Source organism: Zeugodacus cucurbitae, chromosome 2 (assembly GCF_028554725.1).
Source record: "Zeugodacus cucurbitae isolate PBARC_wt_2022May chromosome 2, idZeuCucr1.2, whole genome shotgun sequence".
NCBI lineage: Eukaryota > Metazoa > Arthropoda > Insecta > Diptera > Tephritidae > Zeugodacus > Zeugodacus cucurbitae.
The window spans coordinates 28907506-28927465 of NC_071667.1; the positions used below are offsets into that span (position 1 = coordinate 28907506).

The 19960-nt window shown below is 35.5% G+C and overlaps 4 protein-coding genes across 7 annotated transcripts; 2 read left to right on the forward strand and 2 right to left on the reverse strand.

The window, feature by feature from the left end:
- Positions 1-1123: 1123 nt before the first annotated feature.
- On the reverse strand, positions 1124-3671 carry LOC105213610 (putative riboflavin kinase). Its single transcript, XM_011186558.3, has 3 exons — positions 3119-3671; positions 2810-2961; positions 1124-1584 (listed from the first exon to the last, which is right to left on the reverse strand). The coding sequence occupies exons 1-3, from the start codon at positions 3444-3446 to the stop codon at positions 1309-1311; spliced, it is 756 nt and encodes a 251-aa protein (XP_011184860.1). The 5' UTR covers positions 3447-3671; the 3' UTR covers positions 1124-1308.
- A 621-nt stretch (positions 3672-4292) lies between these two features.
- On the forward strand, positions 4293-6817 carry LOC105213609 (serine/threonine-protein kinase pelle). 3 transcript variants are annotated; one of them, XM_011186556.3, is made up of 5 exons: positions 4293-4617; positions 4668-4956; positions 5102-5211; positions 5310-5951; positions 6010-6817. In XM_011186556.3, exons 2-5 carry the CDS (start codon positions 4690-4692, stop codon positions 6521-6523), a joined length of 1533 nt encoding a protein of 510 aa, XP_011184858.1. In that variant the 5' UTR covers positions 4293-4617; positions 4668-4689; the 3' UTR covers positions 6524-6817. The 3 variants fall into 3 exon arrangements, with proteins under 3 accessions (XP_011184858.1, XP_011184859.1, XP_054088896.1); XM_011186557.3 differs by having other exon boundaries at positions 4678-4956; XM_054232921.1 differs by having other exon boundaries at positions 4297-4430; positions 4591-4956.
- A 403-nt stretch (positions 6818-7220) lies between these two features.
- Positions 7221-10928, forward strand: Ttll6_0 (tubulin polyglutamylase TTLL13). The gene is made up of 6 exons (XM_011186559.3): positions 7221-7904; positions 8664-8957; positions 9033-9198; positions 9260-9897; positions 9962-10526; positions 10604-10928. The coding sequence occupies exons 1-6, from the start codon at positions 7558-7560 to the stop codon at positions 10709-10711; spliced, it is 2118 nt and encodes a 705-aa protein (XP_011184861.2). The 5' UTR covers positions 7221-7557; the 3' UTR covers positions 10712-10928.
- Positions 10929-12179: 1251 nt separating this feature from the next.
- LOC105213618 (protein pygopus) lies at positions 12180-18584 on the reverse strand. Of its 2 annotated transcripts, none has more exons than XM_011186569.3 (3): positions 17417-18584; positions 14179-17167; positions 12180-14095 (listed from the first exon to the last, which is right to left on the reverse strand). In XM_011186569.3, exons 2-3 carry the CDS (start codon positions 16803-16805, stop codon positions 13975-13977), a joined length of 2748 nt encoding a protein of 915 aa, XP_011184871.2. In that variant the 5' UTR covers positions 16806-17167; positions 17417-18584; the 3' UTR covers positions 12180-13974. The 2 variants fall into 2 exon arrangements, with proteins under 2 accessions (XP_011184871.2, XP_011184869.2); XM_011186567.3 differs by having other exon boundaries at positions 17400-18584.
- Between the last annotated feature and the right edge of the window lie 1376 nt (positions 18585-19960).

The window sequence follows — 19960 nt, forward strand, 5'->3', positions numbered from 1 at the left end:
TTTCTCAACCTTGAATTATTGACCTTAAATACAGATTCAACACTTACTTGGTAAATTGTTTTGAAGTCAGAGAAAACCAATCGAAAAAATGCAAGCTAACTTTTTTTAAGATACGAAAATATTGGAATACATTAAAAACTTCTTGTCTCTTTTGCGGCTGATATTCATATTTCAATTGCCGCCAACCGATAACTAGACGACAAATAAAGGCTTGAGATTAAATAATTCACAACATATACATTTATTACCAATATTGATAAAAATGCAGAGATTACTCGCACTGCACTGCAGTAGCGCTTGGCTGAGCTTCTTTAACAAAATGAGATAGGTTACTCTAACAATTTTGGCGCGTTCTTTCAAAAATAATGCAACTGCATTATAATATTTTAAACTGATAGACCAATATAAGATTCAAATTTTCCGGACACATTAGTGACTTTTTAAATATGTATGTGATTTAGTACGTATGAGAAATCTTTACTAAGAAGCACCATATTTCCAAAATAAAAAACAATGAATACAATGAAACTTAATTATATCAATTTACAATAGAAATTCAAAGAAATTCCAATACAATTTTATATTTATAATTTTATCCAATTTTTTTATTTATTTGTACATAAGCATATGTATAATTTATAAGATATACATATGTATATTATTTTTCTTTTGTTTACAATACACTTCTAATGATCTAAAGTAAAGAACTATTGATTTTAAATATACCTAACAATTTGTACATATAAACATATTTCACATTGCATATGAAGAAATTAAGTATCATTTTTTATTCGTTTAGAAAGTACATTTAATTAAGTAACATCTTATTTAGGATTTAAGTAAAGCAAACAATAAACTAATGAAATTATGTAACAGAATTGCACTACAACTTAAATTACATATTTCTTAGGCGATTTAAGTAAAATCGATGTATTATAAATTTTATATTCGATACATTTTTCTGTTTTTAAATAACCATAATCAATAAAAGTATACATATGTATTTACACACACTTGTTCTAGAAAAATGCTACCGAAAAAAAGTTTAAAATCTACATTTGTATAGCCAAAACATGGATTAAAATATTACGTTTCAAATATTGGTTGATCTTGATATTACAGCACAATATTTAGTTTATAAATAATGGTAGCAACCAGCAGTTCGATCGTTGATCGCCTGTACATACATACATATATTACACAAGTTAAGTAACTCATTTTATACCCTTCTATAACAGTCGATACCAAGCGACCGAAATATACCCGTATTTGTATTTGGCTAATTTCTGACAGCGGTAGCAATATATTTTATGAGCCATTTTTTATATTATCACCATTCAAATTCATTGGAGTAGATTTACCATTTTCGTTACTGTTAGTTTTGAAAAATTTCGAATATTGTAATTGGCGATTATTCTCAACGTTTTCCAACAATTTTTTGGCGTCTTCGATATCCGTTTGAATTGCACTAATTAGTTCTTCGAGTGAATTAAAATTACGTTCGGGACGTAGGTAGCCAACGATACAAACTTTAAGTAAGTGTCCATACAGATCGCCATCGAATTTATGGAGAATGTGTGTTTCCTAGAAAGTGGAATGGAAAACAATTATATTATGCTTCTAAAAATATACATATATATTAGTAATAATTTGCTATACTTGAACACAATAACTACTATCTTCTGGATTTCCTATAGCAATAGAACGTATTATTTTGCACATCATCATATGAGTGAAGACATACAAACATATGACGACATGTACATTTCTTCTAACACAGTGTACAGGCAAAGTACATGGGTTAATTTATAGTATGAGAGATAACTTATAACAATTTGGCATGATATCAGCAAAATTAACGCTCATTGATAAGGAACTAGGAAGAAAACGTAACGAGTGACTTTCTATTGCACATATGTATGTATACTCATATATCACCTCGTGCATCTATAAATGTGAACTTTTTATTATTTTTTTTTAAGATTTTGTAATAATGTTTGGGTGGTTAAAAACACAAATAATTGAATAATTATTGTTCAAAGTGACGGCATGCACAAAAATTAATAGGGGCTATAAGCTCTGTACTTTATGTACATATATGTACATGCATATGTATGCAATGATTTAAATGCATACGTACATCTATATATGTAGATATGAACGTGGGTTCGCCTAAAAAATAATACGTTTCTCACAACGTTATTTATGAACAAGAATTATTGTATTTAAATTTACAGTAAAAAATATATCGGTTGTATTTCCCCCGGTCATTACATATAACATTATTAATAATTCCCTAAAATAACACTTTTTGTTTTCAAGCATATTTTCGTTATAGAAAAGCTCTTTGTGTTTAACGTTTAATAACATGTTAGATCATATGTTGTCAACATTCTTGAAAAGGGTTCATTATAAACTAACCGCAGAATATAGTACATATACATTCATACATATGTACATAAAAATACATATGTTTATGTATAAAATTTTTGCAAGGAAAAGTTATATGATATGATGAAGAATAGCTTTTATTTGATGGAATTTGATCGAATTTATTGTGAGTGGTGGTTGCGATGGTTTCGTTTTGCGCTTCACATATAAATTACTAAACTAACAGTTGATATTACGAAATCAATATCTAATAATAAATGTATTGTATAGAATTGGAGAAAAAATATCAGCAAAGGCACGTAGTTGCATACAAACATGCATATGTACAACATCCATATGGTTGAACTTATAATACTTCGATGTAACACAACTCATGAAAATAAATTCAAGTATTCATTTAATTGACTTTATAACTCACCATACTCTTCTCTTGATTGTCATAGTAGGGATTCGTTCCTATACTCATAACCATTTTATGCACATCTCCATTGTCCACATTCGCCCAACCGTAATAAATACCCAAAGTTATTTCGGCCGGTAGCGCTTTCACCACTTCCAAGGGGAAATTTGCTGAATGTGTTATATAAAAAATGATTAAAGCAATGAAGAAGAATTCAATGACATTGAGTTTTAAAGTAATTAAAGATAGATGACAATGCCACGTTTAAAGCTGAGAAGAAAAGAGGCTTCAAATCAGCTAAAAATTTAGATTTGGATGTATATGTACCTGTTGGTATACCAAGTTCTTTAGAACCGCGTCCAAAGCCATGCACGATTTCTCCGCTGGTAAAAAAGGGCAGGTGGTTAAGCATTTTATGAATGATGCGCTTCTGGTTGCTACTGTTGCGTCCTAAAATTTTATGATGGATTAAGTCACTTTTCTTGCTGCAATTACGAATATTAGAGGTGAAGGCACTTCGACTTTTAAGGGTGCGGAATTTTCGCGAAACCGAAAATAAATCTCTATCGGGTGTACAAATCTCAAATAATAATCGTGTAGGACACGCCGTCAAGTTGTGTAGTCGCATCAGTACTTTACTTTTAAATGGTTTCATACACTTTGGAATGCTTTTTATATCTGATAGATTACATGCATGCTTATATGTATGTATGTTAAACTTATCGTCGTGATTAGAGCACTCTTGACTGAGCACATATGTAAACAATACAGTTCATAGTTATATGAAAAATTCGTGGAAAATATACAAAGCTATTATTGGCAAACACGAGACATGACTGTTGTGAGTTTATTCCAATTTTTATTTAATTAAGTTTTCTTCTGAATTTCGTATGTTTTATACATTCATTCATAGATGTCAAAAACATATGATTTCGAGCTTTTAAGCAAAAACTTATCAATGGTGTGTGAGTTGGGTAAGAGTCAGTATCAAGTATTTTCCAATAAGAACGACCTTGTATGCCGATATTGTATGTTTTTAATTGTTTTTTATTTAAACGAAACTCACAGTGAACTTCTGTATATTAGAACTTCGTTTAAAATTATTTAGTTTTCTTGAAAGAACTACTTACTAATTTAAATAAATTAAAATGATTACTACGCTTGAAGGTATCATATTATCCTTTCACGGAATAATTATCTGTTTTTCGTTTTTATAATTGTGGAGATACATATTTATGACACATACATACATACAAACATAAAACCTATAGTAGCTACATACGACTACCAAAAACAGTTCATGTGTTATTCGTTATTTACATTTGGTATCTCTAATCAAGTTAATACTATAAGGTATATAATACTCGGTCTCATTTTAGAGGGATTTCTAAATTGTTATTAGATTATATTATTTTATGAACTGATTCTGGCAACTCTATAACTGATTTATAAGCATGGTTTCCAATTGGTATTAAAAGCTTTCCGAAATTTCATATTATTTGTTTTGTTTCTGCCATTCATCGTCGTGTACTGGTTGCGCTCGTTTTGGGTTTTATTTATTATTCCATTTTTTGTAGCTGAGTTTTCCCAGAAGAGGCGCAATCAGAGCAGAATTACATTCTAATTGAACAATTATTGGGTAAAGTACGCATGTGCACTGATGTTAATAAAAACGAATTTGTCGATAAATTCAAATTAAAGCTGTTTTAACATATGGTGAAAATAATTAAATGTGAAAATTATTGTCAAGTTGTCATTTCCAAGCTGTGATTAAAGTGAATGCGTTGTAATTAATTTAGAGATACGCATCTGCCCATTTACGCTGGGTGAGTCAACCAAATTCTTCGTCAAACAGAAAGCCATAAAATTAAAAAAGATTGCATTAGATCACAGCAGCGATGTCTGTATCACGATCTCGTAGCATATTATCACCCAACAATAGTGGTAATTTCGAAGGTAGTAATGGTATAGCAAATGGAAATAGCGCTAGCAGCGGCGTTGGCGCTGGTGCAGGCGGTAGCAGCAGGAGCAGTGGCTATGTAAAAGACCGGTACATTGAAGAGCTGCCATCACAGCAATTGCGTTTGCTATGTGAACATTTGGATGAAATGCAAGTTTGGATGCAATTGGCCGAAGTCATGCAATTAAGACCAGCCGATGTGAAGGTGAGCAAGTTAGACTGGCGGCAACTCCATTCACTGACGCCGACGTTTACTTTGTGGTTAACGCTCCGGCGTGTGCCGCTCAAAGGCAGTTTACGTTCGTTTTAAGTCTCATTTTAAGCCTTTTCATTTATTTTGGTGATTTCAGTTTATAAACCAACAACAAGAGTTAGGTAAATCACCATCTTGGCAGTTGATACGAAAGTGGGGTATTGAATGCAAGCATACAGTCACTGAACTTTTTATGCTATTGTGGAAGTAAGTAAACAACTAACAATTGTGGAACCTGTTTATGTATTGTAACCATCAATTAATTTATCGTTTATATTTACTAATATATGCAAGTTTTTTTACAGAAATGAACAACATCACGCAATGCGTATGCTGAAAGACTTTGTGGAGCGAAAATATCAGCTCCTTATACCACGGAGCCAACCACGCTTAACTATGCTTATGGCGAATTCGGATATTAAACAGCTGAATGGTCCGATAAATTCTTCTTCGTCCGGTGTAAGCAACTCGAATAATAACTCTTCTATATCCTCTTATGAACAAACTGCACCCACATCTACGCAACGCATTGAACAAGATGTACGTGAATTCGCCCGCTATATGATCGAAATCAGCTACGACGAGTTGACAGAAGCCACTGAAAATTGGAGTGAGCATTTAAAGCTTGGCAAAGGTGGTTTTGGTACTGTTTATAAAGGCACATGGAAGTGTACCGAAGTCGCTGTCAAACAGTTGCAGTATAATGCGGTAAATGGACGGGACAGCAGCAAAGTACAACTACAGCAGAGTCTGAACGAGCTAAAGCATTTGAGTCGTTATCGTCACGATAATGTTTTACCACTATTTGGCTACTCGTTAAATGGAGAAAAACCTTGTTTGGTCTATCAACTAATGAAAGGTGGCACTTTGGAGCAGCGTTTATACTCGAAAAAAGAAAAACCATTGACTTGGAAGGAACGTGTCGAAATTTGTCTCGGTGCAGCGCGGTATGCCAACATGAATAATATTTATAAAACTGATTTCAATATTTTAACTTATTTGCAGTGGCATCAATTTTCTGCATGTTTGTGATGTTAAACCTCTTATACATGGTGACATCAAGCCCGCGAATGTGTTGCTTGATGTTTGTTTAACGCCTCGTATAGGTGATTTCGGTTTGGCCCGTGAAGGGCCCGCTTCGGTGAGCCGCTCAGTTACGGTATCGCAAATTTATGGCACAAAACCATATTTACCACAAGAGTTTTTACGCGGCAAAAGGCTTAGCACAAAAGTTGATACATACAGTTATGGTGTTATGTTACTGGAGACATTCACAGGTCTGCGAGCGGTAGATCAAAATCGTAGACCACTTTTATTGCCAGAATATATAAAGTGTATACGTAAAGATGAGTTTGGCGATCTCATCGATGCACGTCAACCAATACAAAATGGTGAACGTGATATGTGTAAAAATTTGATATTGTTAGGCACCCATTGTGTGGCCTTTGAAGCAGACGATCGTCCCGAGATGAAATACGTTTACGACACCATAAATTTCTGTAAGATATATCCAGATTGAAATGGAATGAAATTAACCGAGCAGACGAAAAACACTAGAAGAAATATACATATCTCTGGTGCCTTAATTGATTAAACATAATTTTTAATATTAAAATATTACTTTGTTAGACATAAGGCCTACATAGTTATATGCATAAAAAGAGATATACCTATGGAGTTTCTCGCCTTTAAATGGATTCGCCATATGTAAACAATCCAATTGCTTCACAAATGATTTATATAAGTTTACAATTTTTTGATTACGTATATTTATTTTTAATAAAAATAAATAAAAAAAAAGCTTGAACTATAATTATTCTTTTGAATTATGCCGGAGGAAATTTTTGGGCGGAATTATTTAATTTTTCAATCAAATTGATTAAATAATGCTTTAGGTATCATAGGATTAATGAGGATCTCAAACTAGAATTTGAGATGAGTAAAATACACGAATTCACGCAACCATAACATGTGCGCATGTTTATCGGGCCCCGCACTGTCAACTTGTCACCATTATCCTAAATTATTTGTGGAATAATTTATACTGATACAACAACATCGGACAGGTGGTCGTTTACTTTCACTTGAGACTATAGCGCAAATTGATTTTAATATTTTTCCATGCACTGTATAAATATCGTTGAGATTTTATCGAATATATTCAATCAAAAGATACATAAATTGATTCAGTTTGTTTCAATACAAAAGCAGAGCGCAAAAAGATTTTCTTTTGTTCGTCAAAATTTTCGACAAAAAAACAAATTTAAAATTTGTAACCAAGAAATGCTTTAATATTTGCCGGAAATCTTTATTTGTACCATTTTTAAACAATATTTTTAATACAAATTCGAACAGCAAAGTTTTTGACTCGCTGAGTAGTCAAAATTAAAAGAAAAAAACTAAAAATATATCGGAAGAGTCTATATAATCAATAACGGACGTAGCCAACTCTGCTGCCTGCAGCCCTCAATCCATACTATTCATAGTGGTGCAATTGCGATACATTCGTTTACTACATCTATAAAATCATATTGAGATAAAGAGCCGGAAAAAATGAATTTGAAAAATTCCAAATTCTTTAAGCGAATTCAAGAGTTGCGCCGCCTGTCCAAAGATAAAATACGGAAAGAAAAAAATCGTGGTGTGCGTATAGATTTTGAGTTGGAGAGTGCATTGAAGGAGCGAAATGGCGACTGTGTAAGCTCCATACAGCGTAAGGGCTGTACCGGCAACGAAACTCTGAAAGGTGAGAAATATGATCAGAGCGAATATTCTGAGAAAAACCAAAAAAACCAAGACGTTTCCGATGGTCTAATTCAGTTGAATAATGTCTGCTTCCGTTTAAAATGCGCCAGTCTACCGAAATCTCAATTGTTAAGGGATGAACAGCCAAATATATCGTAAGTCAAGCAAATATCAGATTTCTTTTATTTGGTGCCATATTTAGATTGACTTAAATTTCTTATATGTACATACATAAGATGTTCTTCATATGAAATAATGTTAGCGAATCATTTCTTTTTTAATCTCTAATATGACTCGTTAAATTTTATTATTTAAGGGTTTTTTATTGATTCTTCTATTATTACAATTCGCAATAATTAAGGAGTTGTGCGATAGTATAGATCGATTTAATTTTGTTGGTACCACAGCGAAAAATTCTTACCGAATTTTAATGAGATCGCAAACGTTTTCAGATAATGAATTGAACTTTATTGTTTCAGTTGAACTACTACTTATATTTGGTATTCGATAAACCATGAATTCATGATTTATACCAATAGTTTTATATTTTTCTATAGCTAGTAAATTTTTTACCGGTTTTATATAATCGTACATATTTATTTTGATTTAAAATTACGAGCCTAACTGCTCTGCTCGTTCTAAATGTACGAATCATCATAAATGATGGCAATATTTGTGTGCTATTATTTAGTTAGTATCGCAATCTTTCGTCTAGTACTCGAATCATACGAGTACCTTGAAGGGATTAATCTCTAAACGGAGTATAAAACACGTTCCGCTAGAATTTATACATACATATGTACACATGTATATTATTTATGGAAAGTAAAATCCTCCAAATAAAATGTCCAATAACGATGAAATTAATAATAATCTGTCTATCATTCTTTACTATCCACCTTTCGTTTCACCAGCATAAAAGGTAGCATATGTGTATCAAATTCGCGTTACAGCATGATTGGTCGGGTATCAAAGACATTGGGGTTCAAAGTCGTCAAAGAAGCCAAGCTTTGGAATATCTTGTGGACCGACACTTTGCCAGGAGTAGAATTGTACAAGAGTATGAAGCGTTTTCAACAGATCAACCACTATCCCGGTATGATGGAGATCTGTCGCAAAGACTTGCTCTCGCGCAATTTGAATCGCATGCTGAAACTGTTTCCACGCGATTACAAAATATTTCCGAAAACATGGATTTTCCCAGCAGAGTGAGTAGATATGTATATTCGTACGTAGTACGTACCATATATATAAAGATTCTGACAACGGTTTTTCCATTACAGTTATGGTGACGCATTAAACTATGCTAATAACAATTACAAGAACAAGGCACGTACATTTATTATTAAACCGGATTCGGGTGCTATGGGTAGAGGTATTTGGTTGACAAACGATTTGAAATCCATAAATCCCTCGGAGCGCATGATTTGTCAGACATATATCAATAAGGTATATTTTATAACATATAAATCCTGATATTTTCCTGAATTTATTGTTTCTGCTTGCACAGCCCCTATTGATTGATGGCTACAAATTCGATTTGCGCGTCTATACGCTAATAACCTCTGTGGATCCATTGAGGATCTTTGTTTATAACGAAGGCTTAGCACGCTTCGCCACTAGCAAATACGTGGAGCCAACGACTGAGAACAGTTGCGACCTGTTCATGCATCTGACCAACTATTCAGTCAATAAGCGCAGCTCTCAATATGACTTGTGCGACAATGATGACTGCGGTAGCAAACGAAAATTTTGTGCCATCAACAATTGGTTGCGACGTCGTAACTACGAAGTCGACGAATTTTGGGGAAAGATAGACGATATTATCATCAAGACAGTGTTGAGTGCTTGGCCAATGTTGAAGCACAACTATCACGCCTGTTTCCCAGCACACGATAAGATACAAGCGTGCTTCGAGATACTCGGCTTCGACATATTGGTCGATTCGAAGATGAAACCCTATGTTCTTGAAGTAAATCACTCGCCTAGCTATCACACGCACGAGTTAGTGGATCGTCAAGTGAAAAAAGCACTAATAAGAGACACACTGTTAATGGTAAGCACACCTTTAGCCGACAAAAAACAGATATTACGTGAGGATCGAAAACGGATAAAACAACGTTTGTTAAAGTTGAACAAAGCCGAGGCGTAAGTCTCATACAGTTCTAGTTCAACAACATAACCGTTGATTATTACATATTTCTTCTATCAGACCTCTGAACTCACAGCGGCAGCCCCCAGCAACGAATAATTTTGTACCGAATGCTGATATCAATAGCACAGCCAGAGCTAGCGATGAGCCGCCTCTATTGGAAGAAGGAACGCAGGATGCTGGACTTAGCGCTCTCTCACAACAGATTGCTTGGGAGGAGAGTCATTTGGGAGACTTTCGTCGTGTTATGCCACCGCATGATCCTGATCGCCTAAATTATTATTGTCAGTTCTTTGCTTTGCAGAATCAGGCCTCCATTTATAGTGAGACAGCGGCAAGCAAGAAGAGGGAGGAAGTTGCGAAGAAAATGCGTCTTGAAATCGAAGAAAAGCGACAACGTCAATTGGAGGTGCTCTCCGGCCAAAAGCGACGTATGAAGCTAGAAGAGCGTCGTCGTAAACGTGCCGCTATGCCGCGTGCAATCGTCGAGCGTCATCGGCTATCACGATTTCGTGCACAAGAGCATTGGACACCCGGTTTTATATCAGAAGCGGAAGAACGCTTACGACGCACTTGGATGCAGATGCGAAGTGAAATGCTACGCAATAACAAAATCGTGCAAATGGTAGTTGGAGGAATCGTTCTCTAAAAGTGATTGAAGTTGTCTTGTCGCTCATAAAACAATGTTCTTTTACTTTACAGATCTACAAGGACTTCTACAATGGCGGCAATCTAACCAATGCTGATATCATAACTTATCCAGAATTGTATCGCTGTTTGGAGCGTGGCGCGGATATTATGAGCGACTAATTTTTTTGGTCAATCGTTAAAGGAAAATTGTAACTGATTGAATGACAAAAGTTATCCTTGCCCATCTCGCTTTAGTATAATAATATTGCTGGTGTTTCATCGATATATATATAGACGATATATATTTGTCTAATCTGTTTATATACATACATATGTGATATCTATGTAAATGTACTGATATGTATTTTGTTAGTCCATAGTATATTGTTTACTTTTACTTGTTTTTGTATTTTATTCATGACGTTTGATTATATAATGTATTGTGGCCACATTTAACACCCAGAACCACATCGCCTACAAACATACCCAACTAGATTTTAAAAGACATTTTGTTTCCAATAGAAATTTATGTACATAAATATAGCAATTTCAGTTCATAAAATAATAAAACCAATTAAATGTAAAAACACCTCTAAATTACTCATCATACATCTAAAAAGTTGGCACACTTTTATCTTACATAAGCGGATATTGGACAAAGTCGTTTGGAAAGGAACAAGAAATTAACCAAGAAATAAATATTTGAAATGTGGAAAAATACATAAACCTCTTCTCTTGAGTCTCTTCATAATCTTCTCTCTCCTTACTGTTCAAATCCTCAGTGATTTCTTCATCAGAATAAACTTGTCATTTTTTAAATATTTTTAAATTCGCAAATAGAGCCGAGACGAATGTGTTCGGATAATCCGATCAGATTTTCGGATAATCGGGATTCTACTGTATTATCACTTCGGTTTGCGAGACTGAAAAAGAACATTATTACGTCTTAATATATTACTAGGATATAAAAGTTAGGTTATTTAAATTTTTCTAAATAACTTACCATGAAAAAGGGAAATAAATAAGTTATGCTAACAGTTTAAAAATCCAAAAGTTTCATAACATTTCATCCAATCGTTCAAGTCATCAAGTTGATCATATCATTTAAAAATTTTTCCAAATGAAAAGGCTTTCTGCGGCGAGCGCCATATTTAAAAAAATCGTCATTCATTTAGCGAAACGACGACGAAGAAATAAAGTCATTGCGCAAAGAACTAGACCATAACACCAACACCTCCTCCCTCCTCTTCTCAAAATGTGTTAAATTTAATTAAATGTGGTCAATATGGATTGATACCAAGTTGTTGGAGTGTGTTACAACAAATGCCTTATATGTAAATGTTATTCAAAAAACATTCTTCTGTTAAATAAAACAGATATAGTTTATCGGCGACCAGACTGTCTTCTTAGCTATTTAGTAGATTAAGTAAAGCAATATTTAATTAAATAAAAATACTGAAAGCTTTTATAATATTTTTTGTATTTTTATTGAATTTGATTTTTTTTTTAATTTAATTTAATTATAAATAACTTATAGTTTAATACTTCTATATTAAGATTTTTCTGTAATATTCATTATTTTCTTGCTTTTTTTGTTTTGTATTTGAAATATTTTCATTATTTGCGATAACATTTAAAAAGATGTTCATTTAATTGTTGTTTTGCTTTTAATTTTTATTTGCTACAACTGCTTATTACACATTATTATTGGCTTTCCCAGTTAATATATTTTAGTACTTATTTTATTATTATTCATTGTTTGCGTATTTTATTGTTAGTTTACCTATTTTTGCTTTCGTTTATTTTATTTTTAATTTTCGTATAATTGTTCATTGCATAATTAATTCGTCTTATAATCAATCAATGATCAATTACTTATATAAGTATAACTTATAACTATGTTAATTTTTGTTAGTTAGTAAATTTTACATTTCGGCAATTACAGCTTTCGTATGTTTTTTGTCATAATTTTCATTTTCAACATTACTTGTTTGTTCTTTTATTGTTATCTTTGATTTACACATGCAGAATTATCTTTCATAATAAAATTGTTTTGTTAGAAAACGGAGCACTTACACACAAACATAAAACTAAAGTGAACGAAGGTAAAAAAATAATAATGAAAAATTGTAAAAATCAAACAGATGGCGCAGGGAATAACACTAACATTAAATTATATAAATATACGTCGCAACACACAGCAATACAGCAATAAGTAGAAAACAGTTTCTTAAAGGTTTTAGGTTTGGCCATAATATATCCAAACAAAGTACACTTCGGTTCTTTTTAATGCTGCGATTTACTGAGATTTTTTCATGTACAAGTTTCATAAACCCATAAAAGTTTAAATTCACATAAGCTAATTTAATAAATACCATTTGAGTGAGAAACTTTATTTAATTTCTAGTTGAGCAACTTCACCTAAACTGTATCGTGTATTACAAGGTTTTCTACACAAGAATTTGAAAGAATAAATGGCTTACTGAGTAACAAATTTCCGATACACAAAAATGCCGTTAAATTTAGATATAAACAGACGAGTTGAAATGAAAAATGTTCAACGTTTTCAAAAATTCCAGGCCATTCTTTCATATTAAATTTAAAAAATACAAATATTAATAAGAATTGGTGTGGAAATTTATTTCCATTAAAAGCCATAAATGGTTAACAATTTGAATTTGATTGATAATTGTAGTATTTAGTTGGACCGACTCGTTGTATTGAATTTATTTGTGTATTACGCGCTGCCCGTGCAAATAATAAAGCAGTTTGTGTTCGCCAAATTTAAATTAACGTCCGATGGTGTAAACGGTTGGGGATGGGATTTATTTTTGGAATATTAGCGCATATTTTCAGCTTAAACTTAGTTTGCACCGTTTTGCACTTTATTCCCTTTAAATTACGTTTGGTTCGATCGACTTTACTGCGTGTTTGCACGTGTGTTACTTTCATTAACTGCATACTGCATATGCCTATTTGATCCACTCATTCAAAAATTCTATTTCACGACTTCATTTTTCTGTATGTTATACTTCCTATATTATTTAATGGTGTTATCTTAATTCTATTTAGTTGTTTGCATTTCAATTTAATTTATACAAAGTAGTAAGTTTATATGTGATTGTAGGTGAGCGTGAATATGTGTGTTTGTTTGTATGATTGGGCCGTCCATTGTGCGTCAGGTGCTGCCAACAGTTTTCATATTCGCCGTCATTTCCCGAAATTATTTTTACTATTATACTACATTGGTGTTTTGTGTCTTGTGTCGTTGTTGCTCCTGCTTTCATTTCAATGTTACTCGGCACCAATAACAACCTTTTTTCATAGCTGGCGGCCATAGTAAAGATGTATGTGTTGTCACTACGCCAGCTCGATATACCCACTATTTCTGCCTGTTAATTAAGTTCTAAGCCAAAGCGCTAATGCGCTGTCCAAGTGTTGTTTCAACATTTAAATTTTACCATAGGTATTGGCTTGGAAGACAGACACTTGTCACAGCACCATTCCGCGTACACCTCATCTTTCAGCATTTGAAATGCCGCCTCCGTCAGACCCACACACGTCCTGCCAATAAATATTAGTCATATTATTAAATATTATTCTTCATCTCGTCATGTTTAAAAGCAATAATTTGTCAAGTTACTCACCTATGAAAGAAGAAATTACATCCAGATTCACAAAATACTGCCTCATCGTTGTCGTTGACTTCTTTGTGGCACATGCCGCATGGGTATATCGGTGGCGCATTGGGATTTTGTGGATTGAAGACCATCGGTTGGCCGGGTGGATACATTTTACCTGTGCCCATTGGCATAGGTTTTGGGCCGCCCATTCCGCTGCCAAGGTTACCCATTGGTCCACCTGGACCACCCATTGGGCCCATAGGACCCCCCATGGGGCCACCCATTGGACCACCAGGTCCCATCGGACCACCTGGGCCGCTCATTGGGCCGCCTGGACCCATCGGGCCACCAGGACCGAACATATTTGGATTGGGTCCGCCCATCGTGTGCGGCGGTCCATGAGGATGTGCATGCGGATGATGACCGTGTGGGTGTGGGGGTCCGTTCATACCACCAGGGCCGCCACCAGGCCCATTGCCGCCTGGTCCAGGTACACCGCCCATATGACCTATGTGCGAACCGCCGCCATGAGTACCCATCATATGATGCGGTGGATGTGGATGATTAGGGCCTACGGGACCCCCCATGTGTGGAGGCATCATACCTCCAGGTCCGTGCATATGCGAGTTGGGTCCTGCGTTCATCATGTGAGGTGGCATTGGTCCACCTGGATGGTGATGTGGATGATTCATTAATTGTTGTTGCGTTGGTCCCATATGTGGTTGTTGAGGTGGAAGCATTTGATTGGGTCCGCCGCCGCACATTCCGGATGGCCCTTGACCAGAGGCACTCCCTTGACTACCAGGTCCTTGGCCTACCATTAAACCCATACTTCCTGGACCACCGCTATTGTTCATTTGCATTTGTCCAGCAGGTCCAACACCCGCATTACCACCATGCGTCATAGACTGCTGTTGTTGTTGCTGCTGCATAGGAACATTTGCGTTCAACTGTTGCTGCATTTGACCGCTCATCTGACCACTACTATTCGCGTTCATAGGTCCATTGTTTGCGTTGTTGCTGTTGTTATTGCTACTATTACCACTACCAGGACCTATGTTCAGACCAGTTGTGTTGCCGCCTACACCACATCCCATTGGACTAGCACCGATATTTCCACTGCCACCACTACCCAACGAAGGTGATTGTAAAGGGCTTGGTCCAGGACCAGATCCTGAACCGGCGTTATTTATCATACTAGGGCTCCGCCCGGGGCCTCCACTGATGTTCCCACTTAATGAATGAAGCGGAGACATTCCAGGATTCACACCTCCTGGCGCAGGCGAAGATGATGGTACAGAAATGGACGATCCTGATGATGTTGCCGTCGTTGCCGACGATGATGACGGTGGCATAGGTCCGTTGCTGAGAGACGTCGCACCTCCCATACGCCCCGCAGGTGAGAGATGATGATTCTGATTGTTGTTGCTATTACTTGAGTTGTTGTTGTTGCTGTTATTGCTATTATTCTGATTATTTGCAGGTCCTGTACCAGCAGGGGAATTTCCTCCTGGACCAATATTACTACATTGTCCACTCATGTTGCCCATCATATTTGTTCCTAACTGTTGAGACGACAAAGGACCACCAGGTCCAGGTCCTGGTCCCCCTGCTAAATGGCTAAGATTCGCTGGACCATTCCCTAGCGGACTATGCATTGTTGGTGGACCCATCTGACCATTGTTCATATGCGGCGGAGGTTGAGACTGAGACTGTTGTTGATGATGAGGTGGATGTGGACCAAGCGGGCTACCTATCGCGCTACTCATAGGTGATCCCATTGGCAACGAGTTCATTGGCGATCCTTGTCCAGGCCCATGAGACATGCCAGGTGGTCCTCCTCCGGTACCTACAGGCGGATTTCCCATTGGTGATCCCATTGCACGTGGTCCGTTAGGCCCAGGTCCCGGCCCTGGTCCTGGTCCACCCATAGGAGACAATCCTCCCATTCCCATGTGATGTGGAGATATGCTGGGTCCTCCCATACCTCCCATTGGACTCATTCCGCCCATTGCTGACATTGCTCCCATAGGACTACCCATTGGCCCACCTGCTCGTCCATGATTCATATGCGGCGGTAGTCCAACTCCAGGTCCCATTGGATGACCTGGTCCGCCCATAGGGCTACCCATTCCCATTGGACTCATTCCTCGCATAGGTGGACCACCCATATGATGTGGATGCGGTGGCCCACCGGGATGATGAGGATGCATATGTGGATGCATGTGCGGTGGTGGACCATGAGGACCTCCCATTCCCATATGTGGACCACCCATACTACCGCCAAAATGACCCGGGCCTACCATATGGTTCATGCTAGACATACTGCTACTTGACATACTGGGAGGTGTGTCGTCAAATGGGTTAGAAGCGACGATGGTATCCCCGAAACCTCCCATTGGAGGAGGCGGTAACAAATCTGCAGGAGTGGGAGGAGCTTGTGATTGCATAGAATTAGCAGCTGCTGACGCCGCTGCCGCCGCTGCAGCTGCTGCCGCTACAGAATTCGCATTGGATGTTTTCCGTCGCTTTTTTGGATTACTCGGTGCCGAAATTATATCCGTTGGAGGTGGCGGCTTAAAATCAGGAGGGCATAGCCCACCTGCTGGACCCGTCAAACGATATGGAGCCATACCGAGATGATGGGTCATATTCGTAGTATTTTTCTTCCTAATGTTGACGGCTTTTTGACTCACCTCGGCAATAAAAAAATAAAGATTCCGCGGCTTTCTTCGTTATAAAAGTATGTGCGGTTAAATAAAGGAGATATCCTTTAAATATTAATTCACTATCTTCTCTTGTTGAAGCCGGTTTCTTTTTCAATTATAATTTTAATTATTAATTCCAATGGCACATTTGGATGTACAATCATCTGCAGATTTTGTGTTCCTTATAAATGCACTTTGCTAAAAAGAACATATCAATTTAAGTGCAGTTCTTTGAATTTTTACGATGTCTGTGATTCAATGCGGTTTATATGAGGGAATTGGACAAACACTCCGGAATACCAAATCTGTAAGGTAATTATAATTTTCAATTAGAGACAGTATTTAATATGTAAGAAATGATGGAGTAATGAATTGCTTTATTGGTAAATTGCATACAGTTTACTAATGCAAATATTTGTGTTAAGGCGATAGTTTGAACTGATACATTTCTTTACTGGATTACAGCACAGTTCAATAAAAAATGTATAAATATATTCTCAAATCTTGTATATAAACAAATAGTGTCTTAGTAATCACCTGTGCATTTTTCTTACTGTTGTTATCATTTCTTAATATATGGCGACATAGTAATCAAATTAAGATTTCAATAGTAGTTGATCCACTTTTAGGTACGTCCGCTGCGACACGGCTGGTGTCTTGTCGGGCAGCCTGCAGCCAAGGGCTGCCTTTAGTTCAACCACAAATCTGTTGGTTTTTATTTACACTTGCACAGATTCACACACAATAAATTATTAAAACTACATGTAATTAAATGCTATACCAAAATATCACTCGCAATGTCTCAAAACAATAATTACTATGCTGCAACTGCTATGGCTACTTCTCCTTCTAAAGTCTTCTTCTTTTTCTTCTTCGCCTATCTTCCTTCCACTCTTCTTTAACCTTTTTCTCTTGTACGCCTTCTACCTTTGGTTCTCTGTCGTTTTTTCTTCAACTGCTAAATGTTGCTTCTTGTCACTGCTTCGTTTCTTTTCTTTCACAACGCAGCCTCTTTGCATGGCTCACATTTTTCTGCCTGCCTGCTTGCATGCTGCTGTGGCCATAGCGGCTACCGCGACTATATTTTCACTCTTCACGACTTTTTTCACAAGCGTTCTGCAAAATCTACAATGCACACGTTCATAAAATGCACTTTCTTTAAACACAAATAGCTCACTTTATACGGAGTATTCAAAATCACATATTTTAAATATATTGATAGCTTGTATGGTGGCCAGGAGAATATAACAGTTCACATCAAGGTGAAAACTTTAAAATCTTGCGCCAAAATTACAAGAGTACTTTCAGTATTACTTTTATTAAGACACAAGCAGGCTCAATCCGGAGGGTTCAGATTAATTGTTTCAGTTATTCCCGTTTAATGTGATGGCCGTTGTCGTCGACGACCAAAAATCCTCGCTTTCCCAAATAAAAAAGTACACATACGTAGGCACACTTATAAAATCGCCGCTATTTAGCTGGCACTTCTAAATTGTTTCGCGTTTCTCTACATTAGCCGCTTTGGCTAATAACGCGATTCAGTACCGCGTTTTTACGTCACTTTTTACGCAAATTTATGTAAACTTTGTTAAATTGGTTATATTTTTGACAATGGATTATTGCTATTGCTTCCACTTTCAGTAACGCCATTCAATTCTTAATTTGTTTTCTTCTTTTTCTTCGTTGAAAAAGCGAACCTCAACACGATTCGTTAAATTCAACACTTTCGTTAAAAGCATATAAAAAGACAGAAACTGGGAATACCAAATAATGCAATTAAGGCTGCCACTTATATCTTTGAAATAAATATTACACTTAATTAATAAATGGTTGTTTTAATGTAATCATATATGCTATTTTGCATAACTAATTTGTATAAATTTTAACATGTAATTGTTTTCATGAGATTCTATTTTTTAATTGTTAGTAATATTATATATATCGAACCTGATAGGAAGAAATTGAATTGTGGCAACGCATATTGAAATGATTGTCAACGAGAAACAGGGTGATATTTATTTTTATTTAATGATAGTGTTTGGATCTTATCCAGATTTATCAAGCCAACCATCTGATATTTTTGAAAAATATGTATTGTACTCGTATATGAGATTTTAGCTTAATAAAATGTCTGTATTATTTCTATGAATGTTATCTATCGGTTAATTACCGGAGAGATTTATATTAGAAATTCAAAGAGTTTCTTAAGACCGTATTCTACAACCTACCGGAAACTCTTTTGTACCTACGATCGTTCACTTCTTTCTTGTAGGGCTAGTATGTGTTAGTTTACATATAAAACATTTCAATGAATATGAATTTCAAGTAGTGGCGATTTTCTGGGTTTAAGTGTGCTGTAAAACCGAATGACTGTTACTTATTTAAACTTTATTTTAAAGTGTGTTCTAATACTCGTATATATTTCCGATTTATTCTGGATATAGTGCCTTATAGTATACCGTAGGAATACTATACTATACTTTTGTAATGATTTTTATTGTAAATATCACTAGCGACTCGATAATAAATTCAATTTCAAACCAAATGATGAAAGTAAATGAATGCCATTCGCATGAGATATACTAGTTATATGGTAATCGCATGCGATATAAAATTTTATCACACGCATTGTAACTAACGCTAATGAACGTTAAATGACCAAATGGCGTTAAGAGTTTATATTTATATAACTTATTATTCAGTAATAACCCACGCAAAGTTTAGGAAATTTACAGAAATATGTATTTTTGGTATATTGAAGGGAGGTATGATGCGGATTAATACATTTTTGCTTTCTTATATAAATTTTCAAATAAATTGCTGGCCCGTTACTCATTTATATGTATGTATGTACATATTTTGTGTATTTTGAAAACATATTCGAATTTGAATTTTTTATTTACTTCGAGAATACATTGTTATATGGAATTTACTTGATTCTGGGATCTGAAACTTTGGAAGAATAATTGTCAATGCATTGATTCGAAATTTTAACAATGTAGACAATGAACCTGGTTCCGTTTGACGAAATTAAAATTTAAAACATATTTAGAAATTAAAAAACTCCCTAAAATATATTACTACATACATATGTATGT